At 43.9% G+C, this 19,006-nt stretch overlaps 1 protein-coding gene across 1 annotated transcript in view; it reads left to right on the top strand.

The window, feature by feature from the left end:
- The window catches only part of LOC124262062 (synaptojanin-1-like), a 49,038-nt gene extending 33,565 nt beyond the window's left edge, over positions 1-15,473 (top strand). Inside the window, exons 18-26 of the mRNA XM_046696485.1 lie at positions 2,625-2,703; positions 3,212-3,415; positions 3,715-3,965; positions 4,719-4,805; positions 11,951-12,198; positions 12,762-12,876; positions 13,423-13,526; positions 13,899-14,064; positions 14,395-15,473. Of these exons, the coding sequence (XP_046552441.1) occupies positions 2,625-2,703; positions 3,212-3,415; positions 3,715-3,965; positions 4,719-4,805; positions 11,951-12,198; positions 12,762-12,876; positions 13,423-13,526; positions 13,899-14,064; positions 14,395-15,473 (2,333 nt within the window). The remainder of the gene's footprint in view (positions 1-2,624; positions 2,704-3,211; positions 3,416-3,714; positions 3,966-4,718; positions 4,806-11,950; positions 12,199-12,761; positions 12,877-13,422; positions 13,527-13,898; positions 14,065-14,394) is intronic.
- Positions 15,474-19,006: the final 3,533 nt, after the last annotated feature.

Genomic DNA, 19,006 nt, shown 5'->3' with positions numbered 1-19,006 from the left:
TAGTGTAGATGTACAGCTTCAGTTGTCTTAGTGTAGATGTACAGCTTCAGATGTCTTAGTGTAGATGTACAGCTTCAGATGTCTTAGTGTAGATGTACAGCTTCAGATGTCTTAATGTAGATGTACAGCTTCAGATGTCTTAGTGTAGATGTACAGCTTCAGATGTCTTAGTGTAGATGTACAGCTTCAGATGTCTTAGTGTAGATGTTCAGCTTCAGATGTCTTAGTGTAGATGTACAGCTTCAGATGTCTTCAGTGTAGATGTACAGCTTCAGATGTCTTAGTGTAGATGTACAGCTTCAGATGTCTTAGTGTAGATGTTCAGCTTCAGATGTCTTAGTGTAGATGTACAGCTTCAGATGTCTTAGTGTAGATGTACAGCTTCAGATGTCTTAGTGTAGATGTACAGCTTCAGATGTCTCAGTGTAGATGTACAGCTTCAGATGTCTCAGTGTAGTTGTGTAGCTTCAGATGTCTTAGTGTAGATGTACAGCTTCAGATGTCTTAGTGTAGATGTACAGCTTCAGATGTCTTAGTGTAGATGTTCAGCTTCAGATGTCTTAGTGTAGATGTACAGCTTCAGATGTCTTAGTGTAGATGTACAGCTTCAGATGTCTTAGTGTAGATGTACAGCTTCAGATGTCTTAGTGTAGAGATTCAGCTTCAGATGTCTTAGTGTAGATGTACAGCTTCAGATGTCTTAGTGTAGATGTACAGCTTCAGATGTCTTAGCGTAGATGTACAGCTTCAGATGTCTTAGTGTAGATGTACAGCTTCAGATGTCTTAGTGAAGATGTACAGCTTCAGATGTCTTAGTGTAGATGTTCAGCCATCTAAGAGAGTAGACATATAGCTGGAGATGTCACTGTGTGGATGGTAAAACTGCAGGGGTGTGTGAGGGTGTACGTGGTAAAACTGCAGGTGTGTGTGAGGGTGTACATGGTAAAACTGTAGGTGTGTGTGTGTGAGGGTGTACATGGTAAAACTGCAGGTGTGTGTGAGGGTGTACATGGTAAAACTGCAGGTGTGTGAGGTAGTACATGGTAAAACTGCAGGTGTGTGTGTGTGTGGATAGTAAAACTGCATGTTTGTGTGTGAGGGTGTACATGGTAAAACTGCAGGTGTGTGAGTGTGTGGATGGTAAAACTGCATGTATGTGTGTGAGAGTGTACATGGTAAAACTGCAGGTGTGTGTGAGGGTGTACATGGTAAAACTGCAGGTGTGTGTGAGGGTGTACATGCTAAAACTGCAGGTGTGTGTGAGGGTATACATGCTAAAATTGCAGATGTGTGTGAGGGTGTAGATGGTAAAACTGCAGGTGTGTGTGTGTGTGTGAGGGTGTACATGGTAAAACTGCATGTATGTGTGTGAGGGTGTACATGGTGAAACTGCAGGGGTGTGTGAGGGTGTAGTTGGTAAAACTGCAGGTATGTGTGAGGTTGTACATGGTAAAACTGCATGTATGTGTGTGAGTGTGTACATGGTAGAACTGCAGGTGTGTGAGGGTGTAGTTGGTAAAACTGCATGTATGTGTGTGAGGGTGTACATGGTAAAACTGCATGTATGTGTGTGAAGGTGTACATGGTAAAACTGCATGTATGTGTATGAGGGTGTACATGGAAAAACTGCAGGTGTGTGTGAGGGTGTACATGGTAAAACTGCAGGTGTGTGTGAGAATCTACATGCTAAAATTGCAGGTGTGTGTGAGGGTGTAGATGGTAAAACTGCAGGTGGGTGTGAGAGTCTACATGCTAAAACTGCAGGTGTGTGTGAGGGTGTAGATACTGAAACTGGAGGTGTGTGTGAAGGTGTACATGGTAAAACTGCAGGTGTGTGAGAGTCTCAATGCTAAAACTGCAGGTGTGTGTGAGGGTGTAGATGGTAAAACTGCAGGTGTGTGTGAGAGTGTAGGTGGTAAAACTGCAGGTGTGTGTGAAGTTGTACATGGTAAAACCTCAAGGTGTGTGTGAGGGTGTACATTGTAAAGCTGCAGGTGTGTGTGAGGGTGTACATGGTGATATTGCAGGTGTGTGATTGTGAATGGTAAAACTGCAGGTGTGTGTGAGGGTGTACATGGTAAAACTGCAGGTGTGTGTGAGGGTGCACATGGTAAAACTGCAGGTGTGTGTGAGGGTGTACATGGTGATATTGCAGGTGTGCATGTGTGGATGGTAAAACTATAGGTGTGTGTGAGGGTGTACATCATAAAGCTGCAGGTGTGTGAGGGTGTACATGGTGATATTGCAGGTGTGTTTGTGAATGGTAAAACTGCAGGTGTGTGTGAGGGTGTACATGGTAAAACTGCAGGTGTGTGTGAGGGTGCACATGGTGATATTGCAGGTGTGTGTGTGTGTGTGTGTGGATGGTAAAACTGCAGGTATGTGAGGGTGTACATGGTAAAACTGCAGGTGTGTGAGTGTGTAGATGCTTAAACTAAAATTATTGACATGCACATGTGACTAAGTGTTACAAGCTTTACAGAAAACAATAATAGAAAAAATAACACATGGTGAATTATCCTATCTGCTTACATCAATCCAATATTATTAAGCCTAATATTTTGGTTCCAAATAATCTATTTTATTTGAACACCATAAGGTTATAACATGGTTTTCTGCTACAGAGGAGGAAGATGACCCGAGCTGGAGTGAGGGGAAGTTGATATTGTATGATCGGGCGGAGTTGAAGACATCAGATCACAGGTAACAGCTACACATTGATTGTCTCAGACCCAGAACCACACTTGTTTCTCTTCCACCGGCCCTTTCTGTAATGCACAAACCCAAAATGAAACAAGTCTACATTTGACTCATGTTTAGGGTTATCACAAGGGCACATTTTTAATTTACATGGAGATGTTTTCAGAGGCTAAGCATTTCTTCAGCAATCATTGTTTCCTTTATGTGGACAGCTTACTGGGCTGAAGGTTTTCTTCATGTCTATTTGTTTTATTAAAGTTGACACCAACTACCATATATTGCTTCCCTCTTTAAACCCCTCTTAATTTTAGGTACAAAAAACTAACTTGCCATATATGGGATGATATACAGGAGCTGAAATGAAACAAACCGTAGTGATGATACTACTCTCTGGTGCTGTTTTAGTGCTATTTTTAGCTTCTTGAATGACATTTCTGAGTTATCCATGGACTACACACAAGTATTACCCAATGTCCATAGAGACAGGTGCTATCTCTGCTCTCTGATTCAGGCCTGTGCTGGCCCTCCTGGACATTGACGTGCTGGCAGTTGACGAGGCTTGCAAGGAGAAGGTGATGCACGAAGTTGTTGCTCAACAGGGACCACCAGATGGCACTGTCATCGTGTCTCTGGCATCGGGGGCAGAGTTTGATGATGAGATTATAGACCAAGTGGTCAGCACCTTCACTGAGATTGGAGACGTCACAGTCGTCAGGTGGGTTTGTGAAACAACATCAATATTGCTGAGTGTGGACTCACTCACTCACTCATGAACAAGACTCATCACTCATGCAGACATTGTTTACAATATTCTTTCTTGAACAGTAATCCAGCCACCAGCAGATTGTGGTCAATGTTGAACTAAGATGAACTAAAATGAAAAAAATGTATCATATCGTTAGGTGTCATTTTGTACTTTTCCTTGTATAAGTTTACAATGTACAATACGTCAGCAGAATGGATGTATCTCATTACCAGTTGTGTAACAGGAATATTTGGTGTCCATTCACACAGGTTTGTGGGCAGTGACATGTGGATCATCTACAAGAGTGGGGACGCTGCCCTTGAGGCCCAGGCTCTGGACCAGCACCAGGTCAATGGAGAGACTATTCGAGTGAGATTGTGCACTCCGGACTGGCGTGATGTCATTGAAAAGGAGCTGAAGATGTGTGCACTCAACACGACAGCTCTCTACAATCAGTTCTCCAACAGTCTGCTGGGAGATGATTTCAGCATGCCTGCCATGGACTATGTCATGGATGATGGTGAGTACCAAGTCAACCCTCATAGCTGATTCAAAATATGTCTAAGCCTCTAGGATGAAGAATGTTGTTGTAGTCTTTCTTACTTTGAAAGGGTGTCCATGAAATGCTTGATTAGCTTGAACCTGGAGCTGATGCCATTTCCTTTAATGGCAGCAACCATGGCTTTGTATGAGGGAGTTATCCTCCTACTGTTAACTGATGTGATGAAATGACAATGTTTAGCTCGACTGATTATTGAGGAAGAGTATATCAAGTGTGTCATTCTTTCTGTAGTCCAGCGGATAATGGCATGATTTGTATGCAATTGTGCATTTTCATGTTACAAGTGAAATTTTAGTTAAAATATTAAGAAAATAATATTCTAACATGTTTCAGATAGGGAGGCACTCAAAAATATGTTTTAATATTTTTGTATTAAGCTCCAAACAAATCTTGTGAAATATTGAGCCACTGTTATTTGTTGTGTGGAAAGTACTAGAAATGAGGTGAAATGAGAGTGATCTCCCCTTTGTTGTGACTTTTGATATTATGTCATCAATCAAGGTTACAATGATGTAATTGGTCAATTAGAGGGAGTTATCCTCCTACTGTTAACTGTTAGTATGTCTGTTGAAATATATGTGATGATATGACAATGTTTAGTTCGACTGATTATTGAGGACGAGTATACCAAGTATATCAAACATCAATTATGAAGTGATATGTTTTCAGTTTATTTCACTATGAGTTGACTTTCCGTTTCTCATGTACCAGACGAGGGTGACTTGCTCACTGGAGATGATGCCACTTTGCCCACTCCCCTTGCGCCACGGTCCAGGAATAGCAGTCCGTCATCTTCAGGTCAGTACTTAGGTCTTTCTGCAGCTGAGTTACAACATGCTCCAATAGACAGTGTTATGCACTTTGTATGTTGGGTGCTGATTTGACCCATTTGATATGTTAACGGTTAAGGCTGTAGGGTTTGCCAAGTTTCGTGTATCATAGGACAATTTTGCGTTCACTGGTCTTGAGGGGGACATGGGCTGATGTACCCTTGATGTTTGTTTATGTTCCCTGAGAAACATTGAGGGTAGATCAACCCATGGGCCCCGAGGGACCAGTGAACAACATATTCATCTTACCGAACATCTCAATGATAATTTTGAACTGTTTGAAGCACGGGTATTGGATCATAGTATTGAGTACCAGACGACAAGATGACAAGAAATACAAATTTAGAGTTATCTCCCTTCCATCAATTTGCATTTGCAAAACATCGGTAGTTTCGGTACATCATACGTGATTCAATGTTATTCGAGATAAAGACTTACTACTACGGAGTACCTAATGAGTTCGCATTCCCAGCGGGGTACATAGAAAATGTTACTCGCTTGTACGCAGGGTACATTGAAAATAATAGAAGAACGCTCAGCCAATCAGAAAACGACATAATATTTCCTTATCCTGACTCATACTTAATTGCTTGTCTCCTTCTTCTTGCGAATGATAGAGAAACACTTGAATCCCCTTTTGAAGCTCCCTTAAAAAAAGCGGACGTAAAATCACTCACCCAGTGTTACCTCCCTTAGGTATTTTGTTGGCAAAATCTGTCACATGACCAAACACGCTCTTCACTCTCTCCTTCTTCGCCCTAGAGGACGGTTGTGAGAGCGCCTGGGTCCCCTATACGGCACTATATCCTTTTATTTTTAGGCCTTTACCACTAAATTAGCTGTATACAGCATTTAAGAAGATATACCAGCGATATGGTTTGAAATATTTGTCTAAATTATCTGTTTATTCACGTTGTTGACATGATATTTCATCTTGTTTACAATTGATGAAAACTTGCAGTCATTGCAGATACCGGTTGTCGGTTGCTGATCCGTATTTATTATGTCCTAATTGCACTTATACATGTTCTTCCAGCTTTCGCTGTCAACTTTGTCAGCATTTATCTGAAATTGAATTTAATAATTATTTATATTCCATTCTTAGATGTGCCAAGGACAGGTCTAGACGGCTTTTACAAGTCATGTCTAAATCGAGTGATTGCGCTGATAACCGTTTATTGCTGTCCTACGGAGCATGTTGCTGTGGCAGATGGAAGCTCCGGCTCCAGGAAGAGGTCATCAATGTCAGTAGTAGCCTCATCGCAGTCTAAGAAGACCAGGGCATCGTCTTCTCAGAAAAAGAAGTTGTCTGCAGATAAGACTTCGGCGAAGTCTTCCCATGGGGCAGCGCAGAAGACGAGGTCCTTCGCTGCAGAGATCATCCCTTCAGACGAAGTAGACGTATATGACGAGCCAACCATCCTCATTCCTGACGTAGCAGTTAAGAAGAAGACGAGATCTTCTTCTACAGTGACGTCAGCAGTCATCTCAATGCAGTCAGACGTTCTATCAACGCAGACATCAGATACCAGAGGCGGCAGTTCTTCACAAGCACAGCGTTCCTTGGAAGAAGCCTCAGCACTTTCAGATGCGTCGTCATCTTTGCAGCAGCAGCAGCTGTCGTCGCAGAATTTCAACCCGGGTATCTTCATGCAGCAGCTTACTCAGCAGATGTTGGACCTGATGGAACGGAGGTTCGCGCAGGAGAAGGCTGCGGCGAAGGCCCTATCTACGTACGAGCCTGCACGAAGGACAAGCAGCCTGCAGATCGCATCCTGTTGAAGATGGTAGCCTGTGTGAAGGAGGGAACCTATGTGAAGGGTCATGCACTCGACGATTGTCCACGGCAACTTCCCCAGAACCTGCCAGCCCTGACAACGATGAATCTGCAGAAGATGTTCCAGAGGAGCCTTCGCGGCAGGAGCAGAACCAGATGTTCACCGGAGCATCGCAGAAGCAGATCATCCTCGACCTCAGATACGGACAGCCATCAGGAGCCTGCATGCATGTACCCCGCATCCCGTAGAAGAGAATCTACACCTTCACGAAGGCACAGAGATACTCCAGGGAGGATCCTTATCTGAACCGGTCACCTGCACGCAGGTCTTCAGGAAGGTCTTCAGGAAGGTCTTCAGGCACATCTTCACCCAGGTCTCCACACAGGTTTCCACGCAGGTCTCCATGCAGATCTCCACGCAGGAAGGAGGCACAACGGCGACGATCTTCAGAAACAGAGGCCTCTAGATCTGAAGATGATGACGGAATCATATTCTCCGATACAGCGATCAAATCTTGGATGGCTAATGGATTGGAACTTGCATCACCTTCTAAAGAGGATAATGAAGCATTCACATATATGATGTCGAACGACGACTTTGAAACACTTACCCTTCCACCCATCGATCCTGTCTCGGATGTACCGGAGAACCTCAGCACAGCCTTCAGGAAGGCAACAAAGTTCCAGAGCCAAAGCTTCCGCCATTCAGCGCCTCACTTCACCACATGGAACCATATCATGAAGGCCCCAGAGATAGATGAGAACTACAAAATCATCAACGACTCCCGACCAAGGACTTATAAAATAGAGGATAAGAAGCTGGCACAACTAGACAAAACTACCAGACCTACCTTCTTTGGTCTAGCCAGGTCAAGAGCCATCAATGAAACCCTCATCACGAAGTTCAGGAACTCGACCTCTGAAGAGGATAGAATGATTTACTCTGCATTGCTGTCCCAAAGAAAGATCATCAGTTTATGTCCAAACATCTGGCATCCACATCAGTGGGCCTGATTGCTGTCTTCCTGCAGTTGGAGTGACGCTTCACCAAGACACTGTACAGAGCTCCGTGGTCAGCATCATCTATCTTCGCAGGGGAAATTGAGGACATGGCCAAAGAAGTTACGAAAGAGTCAAGGGAGGTAATGATGATCAAGTCCATCGATACACTGGCCAGTGTTATCCGTCAGACATGGCAACGCTACTCCGGTAAGTCGAAGTTTACGGGGATACAGAGAGCCAGGGAAAAGAAATACGGCAACTCCAGAGGAGAGCACCCAGAGGTGCCAGGAACTTTAGACGCTGAAGGATGGGTTTGGAACGACTGGAGTCTTCCACCTCCAGCCGTTCCCATACAACCTTCAAAAGTGGGTGGACGTCTGCAACACTACTGGGATGAATTGGGGAATTCTTCAGGACGACTGACGTATCCCAGATCCTATGCAGAGGATACAAGATACAACTACAAGCAGTACCACTGTTGACAAGCAACTCTCTGGCCCACAACTATGCTGCCGACCAGAGGGAGAACCTACTTGATGCCATCACAACTCTACTCGAGAAGGAGGCAGTCGAAGAGATAAAACAGGAGCTCGTCACGCTCGGTTTTTACTCCCCAATCTTCCTGGTACCAAAGAAAAATTCCAGGGAAAAGTTCCGACTCATCTACAACATGAGGAAATTCAACCAAGATTATCTAGGCAGACCCACAAAATTCAGGATGATACACCTTCCTCAATTGCGACAACTCGTTCGTCCGTTAGACTACCTCGCCAGCATAGATCTACAGGACTCTAGGAGATACCTACGATTCCTCTTCAACGGACGTCATTTCCAATTGAAGGTGCTACCATTTGGAATATCATCGGCCCCCTGTTTGTTAACTCGAGTGACAAAGCCCATCATCACATATCTACATCATCAAGGTCTACGCAGTGCGTTTACCTGGACGACGGGATTCAAGCTCATAAAGATCCCAGTCAACTCAGACTGCAATTAGACTTCCCCATCAGGCTGCTCACTCAACTAGGATGGCTAGTAACTCTCCTTAAGTCGGAACTAGAACCCACACAGGATCTTCAATTCCAAGGAATACGGCTCATCACATCGGCGAATCGCATAGTCGTCCCAGAGGAGCGTTGGGTCAAGATACAACACATGATATCTCAAGCACTACTCTCTCCGTTACCACTATGAAGTTGGCAGAGCCTACTTGGTCTTCTCACATCAGCACAAGACATGACACGCAGAGGAAGAGTACAACTGCACCCACTACAAGTGTTTGTGAACGCTCATCTAGACACTGAAACCATATCTTCTATGGTGGACTCGGAAGTCGAATGTTTGCGGAGGAACCTACTTATCAGAGCCGGAGTGCAACACTCATCTCTACGTAGATGCATCACTTCAAGGATGGGGAGTCCACCTCGACAACGAAGTGGCAGTAGGGAAATGGTCGAGTCAGGAGCAGAGTCTGCACATCAACATGCTCGAGATGAATGCAGTAATAAACGCCTTATTACACTGGTCCAGCATACTAAGGAACGCACAACTGATGATCCATATGGACAACTCCACAGTGGCGTTCTACATCAACAAACAAGGATCAACAAGGTCAAGGAATCTTCTAGACCTCAGCTTTCATCTGTTCAGCATAATAGACAACCTGAACATCAACATTAAAGCATGCCACATTCCCGGAGCCAAGAATGTGATAGCAGACGCCCTATCTCTTCCAACACAACCATCCCTGACGGAACCGATGTTACATCCAGAAGCCTTCAGATGCATGATACAGAGGATAGGATCTCCGCTGATAGACCTGTTTGCTACAAAGTTCAACAAACAACTACCAACATTCGTCTCTCTGGTCACGGATCCACAAGCATGGACAACAGATGCTCTAAGCATCTCCTGGGAAGGACTGAACGCTTACGCGTTTCCATCTCCAGCTCTAATACCGCAGGTGTTGCAGAAAATCAAGAAGACGAAGAAGCTGCAACTGATTTTGGTTGTGCCCTACTGGCCAGCGAGGGTGTGGTTTCCCATCCTCATACAAGAACTCGGAAGTCCAACCCTGCAACTCCCAGAGTGGCCGAACCTACTAATTCATCCGCACACCAAGCAAGTACACGGAAATCCAACAGTATTCCAGCTACACGCATGGAGCGTATCAAGACTTGCTTGAAGAAAAGAGGATATTCCGCCAGAGCAGCGAAAGCAGTCACACTAGCTCTATGTAGATCAACCCGCAACTTGTACGATGACAAGTGGCAGAGTTTTGAGAAATATGCATTGAAGAAGGGCTTCATGGCGATGAAGAGCAACACATCCTCAAGTGGCGGAATACCTTTGTCATCTAAGACAAACGAGGCGGTTAAAAGGTTAAAATTTCTCTACATACCTAGCGGCCCTCAGCGCGGTTATCACCATGAAGACGGGTGTTAAGCTGACCAAAGTACCAGAGATACTGGCTCTACTACGCTCCTTTAAGTTGGAAGACCAACAAAAGAAATTTAAAGCGCGCCTGCTTGGGATCTCAACGTAGTCTTGCAGCATCTCACCAGTGACACTTATGAACCACTAGAAAGGACATCCTATGAGTTTTCAACATTCAAAACTCTGTTCTTGATCGCCTTGGCAACAGCAACTCGGATGTCGGAAATACATGCTCTGGTTTTGAACGAATACGATTTGATGCACATCGTAACATCGTACATCTGGGATTGAGATGGGACTTCATAGCAAAGAACAACTGGCCGGTCAACCAGACAGACAGTTCCACATCCCAGCACTCTCGACAGTCTTTGGGCCACAGGATACTCTGGACCTATCCTTATGCCCAGTCAGAGCATTGAAAGTCTACCTACAAAAGGTCTAAGACGAGGAGACGAAAATTCAAGCGCCTTTTCATCCCTCTATCAACGGAGACAGCTACAGAGGTCTCACGTACGACAATATCGATATGGATGAGAGCTGTCATCCTAAGAACCTACAAAGCAGCAGGACTTGAGCCTCAACGAGCCTCCAACCCTCATGAAGTCAGAGCGCTGGCATTGACACTCGCTCTGTTTGGAAACTGCTCCATCTCGACAATAATGGAGGGCTGCTTTTGGAAGTCGGAGATGGTGTTTGCCAACCACTACCTCAGAGACATTGCTACCGAGGACGTCTCCGGCATTCACCAGTTTGGGCCTCTCGTTGTAGCACAACAATTGACGGTTCCTCAAAGGCGCTGAGATGAATGTCACCCTTTTATCACGTGACTTGTAAAAGCCAACGCTCTGAAGAGCTAGAGCTTTAGAGTCCATGCGCCCGTCTAGGACAGGCCAGCATGAGTGACAGACCCTGTACTTGTAAAGGACTTACTCGTACATGAAGAAGGGTCGCTTCTCCACTTGATGCGAGCATCAAGACATGGAGTTGCATAAAATGTACTTTTTTTTATTGAAATTGATATTTTATACTTATCCTGACTCATGAGGTCAGACCTCCCAACCTCCCCTCATGGCATTCTGGATTCCCTGTAATCCGGGTGTCGGGCTCATATTTGGAGAGAGTGAAGAGTGTGTTTGGTCATGTGACAGATTTTGCCGCCAAAATACCTAAGGGAGGTAACACTGGGTGAGTGATTTTATGTCCGATTTTTTGAAGGGAGCTTCAAAAGGGGATTCAAGTGTTCCACTATCATTTGCAAGAAAAAGAAGACAAGCAATTAAGCATGAGTCAGGATAAGTATAAAATATCAATTTTAATCCAAAAATTGCATTATGTGTGAGGCAAGATAATTTCTCATGGACCCTGGGACCAGTCCTTCTCCCATAATTATGTAATGCTGGGAAACTTACTGATTTCACTGTACTTACATCGTCAGCTTTCTACATTCTGAATACATTGACTTCCTCCATCACTTGTTTTGTACAAAATTATCACATGGTGTTGTCATGTCCCCATTGCTATTGATAATCATAACTTCTGTCATTGTGTCTTGCATGTATTGCAGTCAGTGAACTGTATTGGTTACGAATTGACAGCGATTCAAACATCACTCACTTAAACCACTCACTGAAATATCCACCCACCCAGCCACTCACTCAAACCACTCACTGAAATATCCACCCACCCAGCCACTCACTGAAATATCCACCCACCCAGCCACTCAAACCACTCACTGAAATATTCACCCACCCAGCCACTCACCGAAATATCCACCCACCCAGCCACTCACTGAAATATCCACCCACCCAGCCACTCACTCAAACCACTCACTGAAATATCCACCCACCCAGCCACTCACTGAAATATCCACCCACTCAGACATCCATTGTTTGTCACAGGCCGCAACAGCCCCGCTGTACAGGAGGAAATACCAACTGACATCCCTGGAGGACCCCCTAGTGGACCTCCTGCAGGTCCGCCGAGTCGACCCCCAACAGCTCCCTCTCGCCCTGACAAGCCCCCACCCCGCCCCGCAGCTGGTCCCGGTGCTGGTGGGGCAGCTCCAGGTGGGGCGGCGCCAGGTGGGGCAGAAGCTCTCATTGTTCCAGAGCCTGGGGCAAGACTTCGGAGTTCACCATCGCCAGAGGTAGTTTAACTGTGAACATGTTTCAAATGTTCACCTTCTAAAGTGTCTTCATCTGCTTGTAAGCAAATTATTGGGTTCAAATGGACATATGATTGTCAACTTCCAGGTTGTCATCTTACTATGTGTCTATATTTTCTATAACTGAGGATGGACCAGTAACAACTCTGCTTTTGATATGCCAAGTCATTTTCAAAGGAGCTTTCAGTGCTGTTCTGTAGAACCTCACTTAACCCTTTACTTACAAAACCAAGCCCATGGAGGCATGTTCTGTCCTTCACTTAAAACATTGGTTTATTCTTGAGTTGTTGGGATTCAAATTTACAGTTTGTTTTTGTTGATGATGTTGATGATTTCTATAATGGTAAGCTGTAAAGACCCTATTTCATTCATATCATTTGAAATTTACAAGTTTACTTAGAGACTTTTGCAGAATTAACTGCATACAAACTGATGCACATGCAAACCATGATGATGATGACTGTTATACTGGGGCCCACTTGATTTGATGTTTCTCCACTGTTGTACACATGCTTTACTCAGTATGTGTTTTGTATTGGTTACAGATGCCTCGCAAACAGCCTCCACAGAGGCCCGGAGCCCCACCTGCGAAGCCTCCACCTCCACAGCGCCCCCTTGGAGGGCCACCTAAAGGGGCACCTGCTAATCAAGCACCTCCAGGTGAGATGACACAATGTGAAAACTCTAGTCTAGTGTCATCAGACATCTGTGACACATCCTCCTTTGGATGGCTGTCATACAGTTTTTGGTAACTCACTTGAACTTGAAAATTACTAATACAGTTTTTCTTATTTATGTTGTTTGTAACATGACAAGATTATTGGTCCAGTGTGACCTTAAACCTTCGATGACATATGCTTTCTGAAATACCTTTAGTTCCTTCACCTTTAGTTATACACTTCAGCTGTCGAGTCATGCACATGGCTCTCCACTAGGTGTTGACATAGTTGTAATGAATGAAAGCATGCTGGAATCTTTTTTTAAAAATATTTTAAGTGGCATGTAAACTTCAATACAATGACATACATCCACCAAGTCAGCGAGTCTTACCATCTCATCCTGTTAGTCACCACTGACAACACGTATGATCATCTCTGATGACAAGCATGGGTTGCTGAAGACAAATTCTAACCGCATCTTCATTCGTCTATTTAAAGTCACTTTGAAATCTAGTGTGACAGGAGTATTGATGTCTGTTCCTGGCAGGTTCCCCAGGGAGACATGTGGGGAAAGAGGCCCCCAAGATCCGCCAGCCCCTCCGCCCCCCACCCTCAGCCAAGCTGAAGGCCAAGAAGGGAGGTCCCCGTGCGGTAAGCTGGTCTTCTCTGTCTGTTGTTTCTTAGATCTGACTACATTTTGAATTGCACTTCTCAATTTGTGTGGCTAGAAACAAAGAATGCTGTGTGATTTATGTTTCTGTTCATCCATGTTGTCACCATCTTAACAAACCATTTCAAACAGTTTCATGGAGAGAGTCAGATGTTGACGTTAACCAAACCATAAAACAGTTCCTGAGTGCAGCTGTGTGATTTCTACCTTTAGTAGCCCCCCACTAGTGTTTACAGTTTCAGAAACTCAACTTTGGGGCATGGCAATAAAGTATTTGAATTCTGATCTTGATCTGTTGATCAATAACCCAGTGTGTGTTCTATTAACCTCGCATGGCCTCCCTCCTTTTGTAGATCTCCTCTATTGGTCTTCCCACCAACGTAACACATCACACACATGCCAGCAGTATGGAAGAGGCACAGAAATTGATAAGTAACCTGATGGGAGGTAACCAAGGAAACGCGAATGCTAATTTACCAGCGCCCATGATGCCAAGCACCACTCCTGCACCTGTTGGAGGTATGTATAATACTAATGTTTCTCTGTCACACCAAGTACATGGCTCAAAACAACTTGATTAGGTTATTCAAAATCTAAATTTTTCCTTATCCTGACTCATGATCTGAAGCATATAGCATGAGTCAGGATAAGTATAAAATATCAATTTTATCATAAAAATTACATTTTTCAACATCAAATCGTTTAGTTATTAGTAAACAGCAATGAATCATTATTTGCTGAGAACAGAAACCATTTGTGAGGGAAGTATTTATCCACAAGAAATAGAATAACACTGATTGTACAGTTTCACCAGGTTTTCTAGCTGCTATTACTTTTGTTCTTTTTCAGACATGTCTTCCTCCGCTTCAGCTTTGGCTGCACCTACCCCAATCCCTAGAAGTCGGACTGCCCAGGACATGGCAGGTACCGACACCTCCTCCAGTAGTTCCAGCAGCCAGGCACCTCCCAAGCCAATGCCAAGGTTCCGCAGTATGGAGAACTTGTTGTCGGACAAATCCGGCGGTGAGGTCACTACAGCCCCTGTTGCCCGACCCAGGCCAACTCCCAGAAAAGATGTTCAGAGTGCCGTCATTTCTCCAGCCTCAGACCCAGATGATCCCTTCATAGTGAAACCACCGCAGCGACCACTGAGTGCAGTAGGGAGGCCACTGCCTCCTGTACCTAATGGTCCACCACCAACATTTGGATCTCAGTCAGAAGAAACATCTAGTCATAGCAGTGGTCCACCAGTGCAAAGTCATAACATATTAGATGCTCCTTTGTTAGGTGACACCAGCAGTGAGCCTGACCCCTTTGATACAAGTGCAATACCCAAGTTTCTCACTCATGACCCACCTCCTATCCCTGTCCGACCTCCAGATGCATCAACAAGACCCTCAACGGCTGATCCTCCGTGTCCAGACGTCAGTCCACCACCAACTCCTCCAGCCCTCGACACATGTCCGTCTTACCCTGTTGGAGGCCCAGAGAGAAGTAAACCCTTCCAGTCCTCCTCCCCAACACCCCAGGGAGACTGTCCCCAGGAATCCCCACCAGCTCCACCCAGCTGCCCTATGGAACCACCCCCACCTCCACCCAGACTGGATTCATTTCCACCAGATGTTGCCCCCCAGGATTTAGATATGTCCGAAAGCTCAAATATGCCCCCTTCTATACCTCCACCCAATCTTCCCCTTCCCCCTATCCCTGTCCGCCCTGGCCCCCAGATGTTGCCCCACCCCTATGACTGGTCCTCCCCCTGTACCCAGTCGTCCAGCTACAGTACCCCCAGTCCCACCCAGACAGTAGGTGACAGCCGGGTGGGTGAACAAGCAGACTACACACTGGACATGAAGGACCCACTTAAAGTAGATTTTGGCATGCCAGATGCTAGTCACAGATCACTCATGTATAGTATAAGAAGATAGGGTATTTATTTCATCAATAAGACCTGTATTTGTGAATCTAAAGTCAACAGTGTAAGAATTTAGAATGTTCTAAAACCATTCATTGTAAATAGCATGTGGTATTTATTTAACACATTAAATGGATGGTGATGATTTTCTGTTTAGTGCAAATGGATGTTTGAGTAGATGCATCGCTGGTCTTGCCTGTGTGATAATTCCCCCTCCCCCAGCATAATACCACATGTGTAATAGAAGCTGTTACAAGTTGATAGTGCCAGATTTATTATAGAAACTTTGTAGATATTTTTATGTACAGTCTTTTTATACAGCCATTATTGGTTTATATTGTTAATGTGGCATTTTAATGTATGTACTTGTTTTTTACATATATGCAAGTCTGAGTTATCTTGTGAGGAAATCAACATGACATAACAGTTATACAAAGGACAAAGTAGGGTAAGGACTCTTATTGGTCCCCTGGATAGCTTCAAATATTAGTATGAATGTGGCTGACAGCAAACTGTTATTCTTCTTTTAACTCTTGAATTTGAGACTAGATCAGGTATGGCTAATATGGGCCCCAACTATTTGAACAAGAGAATTATGAACAAGTCTGTGACCAAGATGATCCGATGTATCTGACATTGCATCCTCTTCATCTAGACCTGAAGGGGCAGTGGGGTAGCCTAGTGGTTAAAGCGTTCACTTGTCATGCCTGAAGACCCAGGTTCACTTCCCCACATGGGTACAATGTGTGAAGCCCATTTCTGGTGTCCTCCACCTTGATATTGCTGGAATATTGCTAAAAGCGGCGTAAAACCTAACTCACTCACTCTAGACCTGAGAAAAGCAACCAGGGTCAAAGAATTGCTGATGTTCAAATATACAAGGGTAGTAATTCAGCACCAAGCACTGTTTTTTTTTATAATATGCGCTCTCTGAGCATTCCAACATCTACTGTTCCTGTTGTCAAGGTCAATTCCCTCTAGCTCTCACTTAGCAGCTGGGTTAATCTCAAAGGTTTTGGAATCCTATTTTGAATTTTCTGAATTGCATTTTGAATCAGGTGGTGCTAAATTAATGCTTATGTGTATATTTGAAATACACCCCTTGAAACCTTGAGATAGGACATTTAATTCATGTTAGCCTAAATGTTACATTTTCTGTAGTCCACAGGAAACAGACTATAGTCCAATTCTCATTCACATAACACACATGGTTACTTTCAAATAATTTCTTAAAGTTTTGCTTCTATCTCAACTAATGTCAGTTCTGTTGTCCAAAGAAGGTCTTATGATACGTCCACAGGTAGATGAAATCATACAATCACATTATCTGTGCTGAGTGTGCTGTGATGCTTAGTATTTAATAGCTCCTACTCATTGCTAATGCACGGTCTCCTCTCTTGCCAGTACTATCAGCTTTGTCACCAGGACACACATATGGCACAGTAAACGAACATGGTTACGGACGACAGCTAAATTAATTCCTGATAAAGTTTACCAGAACACACATTTACATGGCTGGTACGGGCCTGCTTATTTAACTATGTTCTACAGTGTTCAGTGCTATTCTGTGTGCAGCTTCTCACAGTTGACAATCTGTGATATTCTTGTTTGTTTTCTGGAGTTATTTGGTCCATGTGAATCTCATCTGTGTGTAATTAGAACCCCATCCACACAATACTGAAGGTTGTATTGTGTTTGGATGCATTAGGAACAGCCATGTCCATCTCACATTCCACAGAGTAATGGACCACTTGCCCATTACACGGCTAGCTAGTCTTCATTTCAAACAAGTACTGGTATGTGAATTAATTAAGCAATTAAAGTGTTGATGCAAAGAAAAAGCTTTAATTCCCACCATGTTCCTTTTTAATGTAGAGTTGTTTCCCTTTTGTATGCCAGAATCCTACAATATTGAATGTGGTGAACATATATGACCTGCTTTAATTTTGCTTATAATAACTCAGTCATTGGAAATGAACCTGTGATGAAGTATTCAGTCGTGTTAAAGCCCAATTCACTCCCTCAAATCAGACCTTTCCAACTCACTCTCATAATGACAATGTTCCTTGTGTTGTGACCAACTGGGGCTAACCCAATCAACTTTGGTGCTTTTCATGTTTGGATCTCCACCTAAAATATCATGGAATGGATGTCCATATGGAGTTCTCCTGTGCCCCATTATCAAGTCTGGATCTTTTTAGAGATTTGTGGAGCCCCCCCTCCAATCAAGACTGGATCTCTATATATAGTCACCCCCTACTCTTCATTGTCCATCTGAAGCTTTACTGGAGGTGTCGACTGCAAGCATAATCAGTGGGGATCAATAACACTGGCATACTCTCCCTCCAAACAGTTTTTATGAATGTAATTCGCTTACTTTCTTGATTTTCTGACCGAAGTATTCCCACTCTAATATGCTTATGTAAGTTTTCACACAACCTATTCAAACATGTGTGTTATTCCCAAACACACAACACATGTAATTGATGCCACAATTTAGCATCTGTCGATGTTGATTTAGAGCAACATGTTGTCCGTTTAGTGTAGCAGCCATCTTGATTGGTGTGTAATAGTTACACTGGCCTGTTGACATTTTACCAGTTCAGGGGTGGAAATAACTTTAAAATTGCTAGTGTACTCAGGTACAGTGGCACATGTAAAATCACTTGCCCTGATAATTCTTCCACTATACCGGCTGATTTTCTTGTTGATTTTTTAAATAAACAACATAATTAACATTGGAAAGTCAACTGGACACCGGTACAGTGTGACATACAAATTTGCTAGCCCGACAGAAAAAACCCACTGGACTGGGGCATCGGGCAATGGGTTATTTCCACCCCTGCAGTAGTTTTAGAACTATCACTGAGAGTATTGGAGCAAGCACACCTGGAAACTACTTGACAAGCAAGTGGGACATCACAGGCATGTAGTATATACCACAGTTCTACCATACAGGCCGATATACAACTGGTTCTCTTGACATGCAAGAAACTGATGGCGTCCTTTTGGTTTCATGTTGAATAATGATGGAAAATGAGTGCTTCTAGGGTTATGAATTTGGCTGCGGCCGAGGGTATGAAAACCTTGGTGTTTGTTGGTGTGGAGAAGCCAACATCTGTGGTTTTGTTGGCATTATCTAGTCTTTCATGTTCTGTGGAGAAAACATTCCATGCCTCCTGACAGTATTGTTGTTTGTTGACTGTGTTGATGTACATAGCCTTCTAGGAAGCACATGGTAGCCACATAATAAACCAAGTCAAACATTCACCTGGCTTCATTCATCTGTCACTGAAGGCTTCACATTAGTAAATGCATGGAAAGAGGGGAAATAAGCATTCCATTTTGTTGACATGTGATCGCCCAGCTACAATAAATATGACATTTAGTGAAACAAATTATATATACGTATCCATTTTCTGTCAACTACATCATTTCGAGGCGTGAGTAGATGTAATATGATTTCTGTGAAAAATGTGGATCGAAGTTATAATTATCTGTAACTGCCAGTTGTCTTGTGGTCTGTCATGATTAGGACCCCATCAC

This window comes from Haliotis rubra, unplaced genomic scaffold (assembly GCF_003918875.1).
Source record: "Haliotis rubra isolate DU_JTF1 unplaced genomic scaffold, ASM391887v1 Scf82, whole genome shotgun sequence".
Taxonomy (NCBI): domain Eukaryota; kingdom Metazoa; phylum Mollusca; class Gastropoda; order Lepetellida; family Haliotidae; genus Haliotis; species Haliotis rubra.
Note: the sequence above shows the minus strand (reverse complement) of the source record. Positions and strands in the feature narration are given on the sequence as shown.